This window comes from Cavia porcellus, unplaced genomic scaffold, assembly GCF_034190915.1.
Source record: "Cavia porcellus strain 051 isolate PalLab524CR breed Dunkin Hartley unplaced genomic scaffold, mCavPor4.1 scaffold_24, whole genome shotgun sequence".
In the NCBI taxonomy this organism is placed as follows: Eukaryota; Metazoa; Chordata; class Mammalia; order Rodentia; family Caviidae; genus Cavia; species Cavia porcellus.
The window spans coordinates 7,634,483-7,642,798 of NW_026947507.1; the positions used below are offsets into that span (position 1 = coordinate 7,634,483).

Here is an 8,316-nt window from a genome sequence, read left to right on the forward strand (position 1 = left end):
TGAATTAAAACTGAATAAAGCCAAAACAACTAGATTTTGTATGTGGTACTAGAGATGGAACCCAGAGGGGTCTCACTGAGCTAAATCCCTAGTTCTTTAACTTTTATTTTTGAGACAGGGTCTTGCTAAGTTGTTCAGGCTGGCTCCAAAATAGCAATCCTCCTGCCTCAGCCTCCCAGAGTGTTAGGATTACAGAAGCGCACCACGTCTGGCACTAGGTGATATACTTTCTACATGCTTCAGTCTCCGAGGAGTACTATAAGAAATTTCGCTACAGTCTCATAATCCTATTAAACACTACAAAGATTAGCCTTAAATTTTGACATTTAATTAAAAGGTGCAGATCTCTACCAAGAACTATTTACTCCCATGAACCTGGTTCTAAAATCAATGGGCTGCGGGACCAGGGGATATGCATTCCTCAGTGCTTAGCATGCAAGAGGGTCTGGAGCAATCATGACTGGGTGAGGGGTGCGCCCCAGAGAAAACAGATGGGAAACGGTGGTGCAAATTACACGACTTATTTTAAACTGAAGTGCATATCTAAGTTTTATTTTCTAAGAATAAGCAAATAGCTCCACGTTTTTTGGCAGAACTTTTTCTTTACATAATACAATACTTTAAAATTGTATGAAAGCACTTTTCCACACTGTAAAACTCTGCACACAACAGGGCATTACCCTCCTTTTAGTTTAAAAGGTCTGTCCTATTTCTGCATTAAGCACCCCTGAAAAGTGTGAGGAACTGCAATTCCATTTATGCGGCTTTTTAGAGTATTCAGTTTGCTATCTGGCTGTATTTAAACTCCTTAAAGAGGCGCTGGATGGCGGGGAGCAATGACTTTTTTTTAACCACCTCCCTCCCAGGTGGGCTCCCTCTCCCTGGAATCCCCTCCCATCCTCCACCTCCTCCCGAGGCAGGACAAGGAAGACTGAACTCCAAACACCTGGCAAAGCATAAAAGTTGTCTTCCTCCTGTTTTGCCTAAGATTTCGGTTTTATTCAAACAAACAAAATGCACTACATTTCCTTTCTCAGAACACTGATTACTTAAATTGTATTTGGTAAGAGTACGCGCAGCTACGAAGACTAAATGAAAAATTAACCTCTTCATTGTCACCCTCAAGTAGGAGTGCAAAATCAAACCGATAATGTGGCCAAATACAGGTATCTCGAACAAGAGAATAAAAAGGGTACAGTGAGGTACAGTAAGTACTGCTGAGTTCTGCGTGAGGTGACCTTAGTTGGAAGCGGATTTTTCCAGAACTTAAGAAGTACAAGCGCAGGAAGTAGCAAGACACAGCGAGGACCCGGACCTGCAGCAAGCACACTTCCCCACGTTTCCAGCCCCGATTACTTCTGCAGCGAATGGGCCCGAGCAAAGCGCCCAGCTTTGGGACGCGGGGGCTGCGGGGTGCTGGGAGCTCGGGGGCGCGGGGGCAGCTCTCCGCTGAGGGCGGCGCCCGCCTGCCCGGCGGCTGCGTCCCCTTCTGAGCCCCCGGGTCACTTTCAAGGTGACAGCCACCAGCTCCGCATCCGTCCTCCGCAGGAGCCGCGCTGAGCCACGTGAGCCTGCCTCCGCTCCGCTCCGCCCCGGGCTGCTCCCCCACTTTCTCGGCCCACGTCGTCACCCAGACCCCGTCACAGCCGCCCGGCCGGCCCCCGCATCCCCCGCCCGCACCCCGTCCGCGCTCACCCGCGACGCCTGGAGCCACGCGCGCCCGGGGCGGGGAGCCGAGCCCGGAGCCGCGTCCCGGCGCGCTCCACTGCGGCCGCCCCGGCGGCGTCCGCACCTGGCGCGGCTCGACCCTCCGGAGCTCCCGGGCGCGCTGCAGCCCTGAGGGAACCCGGAGCCGAGCGCCCGGGCTCCCCGCCTCCCGCCGCCAGGGGGCGGAGCCGGGAGGGGAGCCGGAACGTGTAAGTGGAGAGCGCTCCGCGGCCGGGCCGCTCCCCGCCGGGGCGCCCCGACGCCGGCCCGGAGACCCCCGCGCTCCGCTCCGCCCCGCGCACCCGCCCGCGCGCTCCCGAGCACCGCGCAGCAGCTGCACCTGCGGCCACGTGCGCCACGTGCCGGGGCTGCTCGCTCGCACCTGGCTGCACCCGCGGCGTCCAGAGCTGTGCTGCGCCCGCGGCCGGGGCCCCGGGTCATCCCGGGCTCGAGGGGAGGTCTGCGGTCTCCTCCTGCCCTCTGGCCACCTGTTTGTCCTTCGGAGCCCTGCGGCCTCGGCGAGCGGCGGGGCCGGCGCACCAAGGGTGGGCGGCCGAAAAAGTTTACAGCTGCCCGGCGGGGCTCACCGGGAAGCAGCAGTGATTGTCTCACAGTGAGTCTCGCTGGCGGCCTGAGTTGTCTTCCTGCTACTTCTGGAGGGATATTGGCAAACACCTAGTAAAGATTAAAGAAATGAGCCCTCCAGCTGTTAGCTCTTCCAATAAATTGTGGAAGACTAGAACACTAGAGAAACGAGGCCCGACCCACTTTTCTCCAAACACAAAAGTCTTTGCTATTTGCTGAACAGCAAGTTTTATCCTAAGCTGTCTTTTAGGCCAATAAAATATTTTCTTCAATAAGGCATATTTCTAACGAAAGTTTTTCAAAACATGATATTCTGCCTAGGAGAGATGGAACATCACTGAATCATTCAATGTCACACAACCTGAGTCCAACTTTTTTTTTGAATACCTGGCATGATTTTGCTAAAAAGCATTTTAAGAAAGCATTTTCTGAGGGGAAAAAAAAGAGGACACTGCATTTCACAAACTTGTCTATATCACGAATGTTAGATGAACTAAGATGTATAACAGTAAAGCCTTTTTATATGTACAATGGTCTAGTTCCTATAATAAGACCCAGGTGTACATAGTCAGATTATTATCTCCGTTCAGGTAAGGAAATTGACGCTAGAAAGGTCAGTGACTTGCACAAGGTCACACACCCAACCAGTGAGGGCTAAGTGCAAACCCAGCAGGTCTAACTCCTAATCTTTTTTTTGGCTCCATAGTGTAATGACACCTCTCACCTGTTTCTCAAGTCCCTCTTACAAAGACAATCACTAACATAATCTATGATTTTATAGAAGGGCATGTGATTCATTTTAAACAGATACAGCATGAACACCATTGGATGATTGTTCCTTATGCAAAAGTAAACACAAATACGGGCACCAAAATTAAAAAAAAAGCCACTGATGTTTTTTCTGCAAGTCATGAGACAATTATGTTTATTAGCAACATGCCTCTTCTCTAAGCAGAATATTATTTGTATTAAACATATTATTTAATCTTTATAACCTTCCCATGACCTGGATGATTTGGCCCAACTCCACGCAGTCCTATTGAGAGGTTTAGTTATCTCTATAAATATAGAACCTGTTTTACTTCATTTTTCTATGATACAAATTGAGAAAACAAAAGACAAAAAAACCTGCCAAGTAATTAGAACTCCTTTTGTGGGCATTGGGAAATCTGAAACTTAGCTTCTAGTTGCATCCACATAAAAGCAGAAGTTATCTTCTAGGGACATCATCAGGGACTATATTAAGGCAAATATTCAAGAAATGGGACCTATTGGCTTTTCTTTCTATCTTGGTTCTGGGCATGTTGCCATGTTCCCATTCTCTGAACTCTAATAGTGACCTACTAGAGACTCCAGGAACAATACTAAGGATGAGATGATAACTCCATATAACTTTGTGGTTCTTGGTCCTAAAAATAACAAATCATATTTTTGTCTACACAAAAAATAAAAACTACATTGAGAAACTTATTTTTTTTACTTGTCATATTGTCAAAGGGTAGAAAGTTGGGTAACCATTGAGTGTTCATGGAAGCATGGACAGGCAGTTACAATGAAAATATGAATGTAAATTATATTGACCTCTAATGATGGCAACTCACAATATCCAAAAAAATTACCAGTAAGCCAGTAAGTGTACATATGAGAGTTTAATCTTATAATACACATGATGAATGGTATGCATTCAAAGTCTGTTTTATTTCAGCATCATTTACAATAAAAGAAAGAAAAAAAAAAAGGATCGAAAGCTGGTTGTGGTAGCCCATACCTGTAATCACAACACTGAGAGACTGAAATAAGAGGATTGCAATTTCAAGCTCAGCCTGGACAATTTAGTGACTTAATGATACTTTGTCTCAAAAAAAAAAAAAAGAAAAGAAAAGAAAAAGGCAAAGGATGCAGGTAAGTCTTCAATCCCCACTATCACACACAAAAAATTGAAAACCAGTATAAATGTTCATTAATAAAGGACTGGTAAATCATGATACAATCACAAGTTGAAACCCTTTGAACACTAAATACTGAATAAGAAAGCTGTTTATACTACTAAGAAATGATCTGCAAGATACTTTATGTGCAAAATTTTAAAATACAAAACAATTATCTAATATGCTTCAATTTCCATCACATAGAAGAAAATTATACACATCCGTGTGCATATATACATTTATGTGTATATGTGTACTTACTTTGTTTGTATTAGCATGCACTATCTGAAAAGATACACTACTAGAAACTAGTAAGATTGGCTTAATCTTGGAAAGGGACCTGGACAGCTGTGTGCAAAATTTAAAGAAAAACTTTTTATTCCATACAATTTTGTACTTTTGGATTTTGAACCATGTGAATAATAAATCAATACCAGTGTTTCAAAATTTTTCAGAGTTGAAGTTTTGCCATCAGAATTGACTGTTTCTCTGTCAACTAACTTTGTTTATAAATAGAAAGTGACTAAATTTTTCATGTGTTAATGAGAAGGGAGGCAAAATACTCAAAAGATGCTTTTAGCCCTATTTCTTCTCTCATTCATTTATAAGGGAAAAAGTCTAATACATAAAACTCTAATGAACATACCGTGAGTGTGGTGGAAATGATGAATTAGCAAATTCCTTAGAATTTTATCTCCCCAGGGCAGAGTCCAGCCAACTTTCCCAAGGTTACATTTAGTCAAGAAAGAAAAAGAACCCCAGGCTTAATTCTCAAGGGGGAAATTCAAGCGCATTGACTTCAGTAGCAGGGAAGTAATCCTGCAGGAATTGCACGAAGACTTTCGCTTTTGTTCCTGAGCCAGATGCCTTTGTGATTTTTGTTTTTAACATTGACTTCTACCATCGTTTCACTGAACAAAGATTTGAATAACTTTAAAAGATAGAGACAGTAAATTTTAAAATAAATATAATGTTTTTAGTGTACAATAGGGTCCCAAGAAGCTGGGTGAGGTGGTGCACACCTGTAATCCCAGCTACTCAAGAGGCTGAGAAGGGAGAATGGCAAATTACAGGTGATAAACACACTGTTGATCTACAAATTAAAACACTGAGCTTCCTGGTCACAAAGTGCTCCAACTAATTACACAGTTGCCATTTTCCAAAGCAACCCCTGGCTTTCTAAAGAAGGTGATTTTTCCTCACTATTGAATTCCAAGAAAAATTTTTGTTGCTCATATTTTAGATCAAGACTGCTGAATAGGTGGGGGCAAAGGGGAAGCAAACATACTATAAGAAAATTCATCTAGACTTTTTTTTTATTATGGCTTTGAACACAAACCAAAAGCATTAAAAATAAAACTCAGTTGGAGGAAGATTTTCACCAAATCAGAGATTAAGCTAATATTATCCCAGTCTTATAAGAGTAGCAGGTAATTCCAGCACTCAGAAGGCTGAGGCAGGAGGGTCGTTGCGAGTTCAATATCAGCATGGGCTACAAAGGGAGCTCAAGATCAGCCTGAACTGCATACTGAGACCCTGCCTCAAAAAGACAAGAAAAAGAAAAAAAAGAGTAGCACATCAGGGAACTGGCTTTCCACAGAGGTAACTACAGACATCAGTTCTTCTGCATACACCTCTGAAAGTGAACTATGCTTATGGCAAATTTCTAACATCTCTACAAATCTCATCTCAGAAGTTGATCCAGCTGCTACACACAACATTCCAGAAATTTTCCAATCATTTCATAGTTGATGAACAATTGTTAGAAGTTGTAGTCATCTGTGACAAAGAGTGTTGGAGTTCTGTGATACTGTTAATGACTTTTTTCCCTGTTTTTGTAAAAAGAAAAGGTATATTACAAATAACCACGTAACTTTTATTTTCCATATTCCATGATGGTAGAATATATTTTGGCCAAATGCACAAACTGACCAGCTGTAGCAGTGGCTATATAGCAAGGAACTGCGAGTTTGAGAGCAGAGCATGACCGTGCTTCACTTACAAACAACTCTGGTTACTGAAAACTTAATTCTTAGTGTTCTGAGAGGCTTAAAAAGACTCTTGAGTAACTATCAGAGTGGTAGTTCTTGCAAAAGTGCCAATTTGTAAGTAAGGCATCTCAAGAAAATAGTTTCTTGGGCCTGGGCTCACTAGCAAGAGGTCCTGGATTCAGCCTAAAAGAAAAATTCCAAAAAGGATATTTTTATTGCAATACATTGCAGTAGCAGTAGTGAGGAAATGTAGCTTCCTTTTATCAAAATGACCTGAGAATAACTAAGAAACTTTTACCCCCATCCCCACACACCATGAAGTATCCATTTATAGACTCGGTGGAAGGAACCGTTCTTGTAGTATTATGCCAAGGTTATTTTAATTCACACACACACAAAGAAATTCTGTAATCCTGCTGCAGATCTCCTCATATTAGAAAGAAATTAAGAAAAATATAGCACTTACCAGTTTGTTATGCAACCTCTTTGAATATGACTACTTTGAGTGCTTAGAATGTATGACTAAAGAGACTAGTGGTCTGCGTAATACACTCTTGACGATGAATCATAACTGTGTCACACTTGAACTTGGTTAGGCTTTGCTCTAAAGGCCTGCAGTTGGAGTCTTTCCTTAAAAGGAGGAAGTGTTTTCGATTTCAACCTGTTTACTGCTTCATGCAAGTATCAATAAGAAATCTCTGACTTTTATTGTCTCATTCTTTTGAGATACTAATCCAGCTAGACTTTTTAAATTTGCTTTCAGTTTACTCCTCTGGCCTTGTTCTCTTAACCACATGCAAACCCTGAGAGGGTTTGCTAATTTGTCAGGGATTATCTGAAACTAATGCAAGCAGTCATGACCTCCAATGGGTGTGGTTTTGCCCTATTGTGATCGGGCAGAATGCATCCCTCGCTACTGATTAATGTTTGATTCATTCCACTTTTTGGTTTTTGGTCTGATTCATGGTTGGCTATGAAATCTTCCCCCTTTGGAAGTGGTATGCAAGGAAGTAGAACAATGTTCTGTGTCAAACCTTTGCAACTTGTAATGATGTAGGAAGAACCATAAACCATATAAATAGCAATTAGCCCTTGCGTTATTACATAAGCATTCTTCAAAATACAATCACTCTTCTAAACATGGGCTTGCAATTTAGGAAAGCCACAGACAATACTATCATCATTGTTTTCTCTGTACAGAGTATGGGCTATGTTTGTCTAAATCACATGCAGTATGCTAATATTTTCAATTAGTGCTGGATGACTTCCCAGAAAAATAAGACAGTCTTACCTTTGGATCTCTAGAACACTGAGACCAGTTGCTAATCTACGACAGTAATTTATTTACACACACACATTTATTTATTTATTTATTTATTTATTTATTTGTACCAGGGATCAAACTCATGACTTTGCACTTGCCAGGCAGGCACTTATGGCACGGAGCTAAATCCCCAGCCTTTATCACAATAAGTTAACAGCACCAAATATTTATCTACTTTGGATAATTTTACTTCTGATCTCTTTTTATCTCCTAGAAAATTATGGCTAACCCCTTTAAATTTATAAATTAGTTATCTGCAAATCTTTAACAGATATCGAACACAAAAATATTATCCTCCTAAAACTGAGAACACAGAAACTGGAACTAAAGGGTCAGTTTTGATACCTAGATATGAGTTCATGGATCTGACCTGCCCAGATTTCAGTCTTTCTGTTACAGAGTTATTTCTTTGGATCTCATAGTGTTGTCAGGAGAATAAAATACAAGGGATTACTGTTCATGCATTTATGATTTGTATATTATCTCACGTTTAGAATTACTCTATTACTCCTACTCTCATTGGCCTGCAAACCTGAGACTAAGCAAGTCTTGCCTTTTTCAACCAACATTTTCTCCAGCCCTAAAGCCTGCCTGCCTTCCTCATCTCGGGCCTTCTGTCCCTGGCCTGTGACTCAAGTAAGAAAACTGGTGGCCTCCAAAATTATATACAGAGAGAGTACATGTGCCCAATACTTAATTATTCATTAACATTTTATATAGCACTACATTGTTGTACACTATATACACAGTAACTATCTCAAAACAGAAAACAGAGAAGGAT

General features: G+C 41.9%; 2 protein-coding genes across 6 annotated transcripts in view; one reads left to right on the forward strand and one right to left on the reverse strand.

The window, feature by feature from the left end:
• Mtus1 (microtubule associated scaffold protein 1) overlaps window positions 1–2,227 on the reverse strand; it is a 148,866-nt gene extending 146,639 nt beyond the window's left edge. For 2 of the 5 annotated variants that reach the window (XM_013151633.3, XM_013151631.3), the window contains exon 1: window positions 1,696–1,830. The gene's annotated coding sequence lies outside the window, so the exon portion shown is untranslated. Of the gene's footprint in view, window positions 1–1,695; window positions 1,835–2,089 lie in introns of those variants that run through there. The other 3 variants (XM_063234613.1, XM_013151632.3, XM_003469154.5) reach the window with 3 other exon arrangements.
• LOC134472580 (basic salivary proline-rich protein 4-like) overlaps window positions 1–7,413 on the forward strand; it is a 46,816-nt gene extending 39,403 nt beyond the window's left edge. Inside the window, exons 3-4 of the mRNA XM_063234514.1 lie at window positions 1,521–2,320; window positions 3,998–7,413. Coding sequence (XP_063090584.1) covers window positions 1,521–2,320; window positions 3,998–4,091 — 894 coding nt within the window. The 3' untranslated portion in view covers window positions 4,092–7,413. The remainder of the gene's footprint in view (window positions 1–1,520; window positions 2,321–3,997) is intronic.
• The last annotated feature ends 903 nt before the right edge of the window (window positions 7,414–8,316 follow it).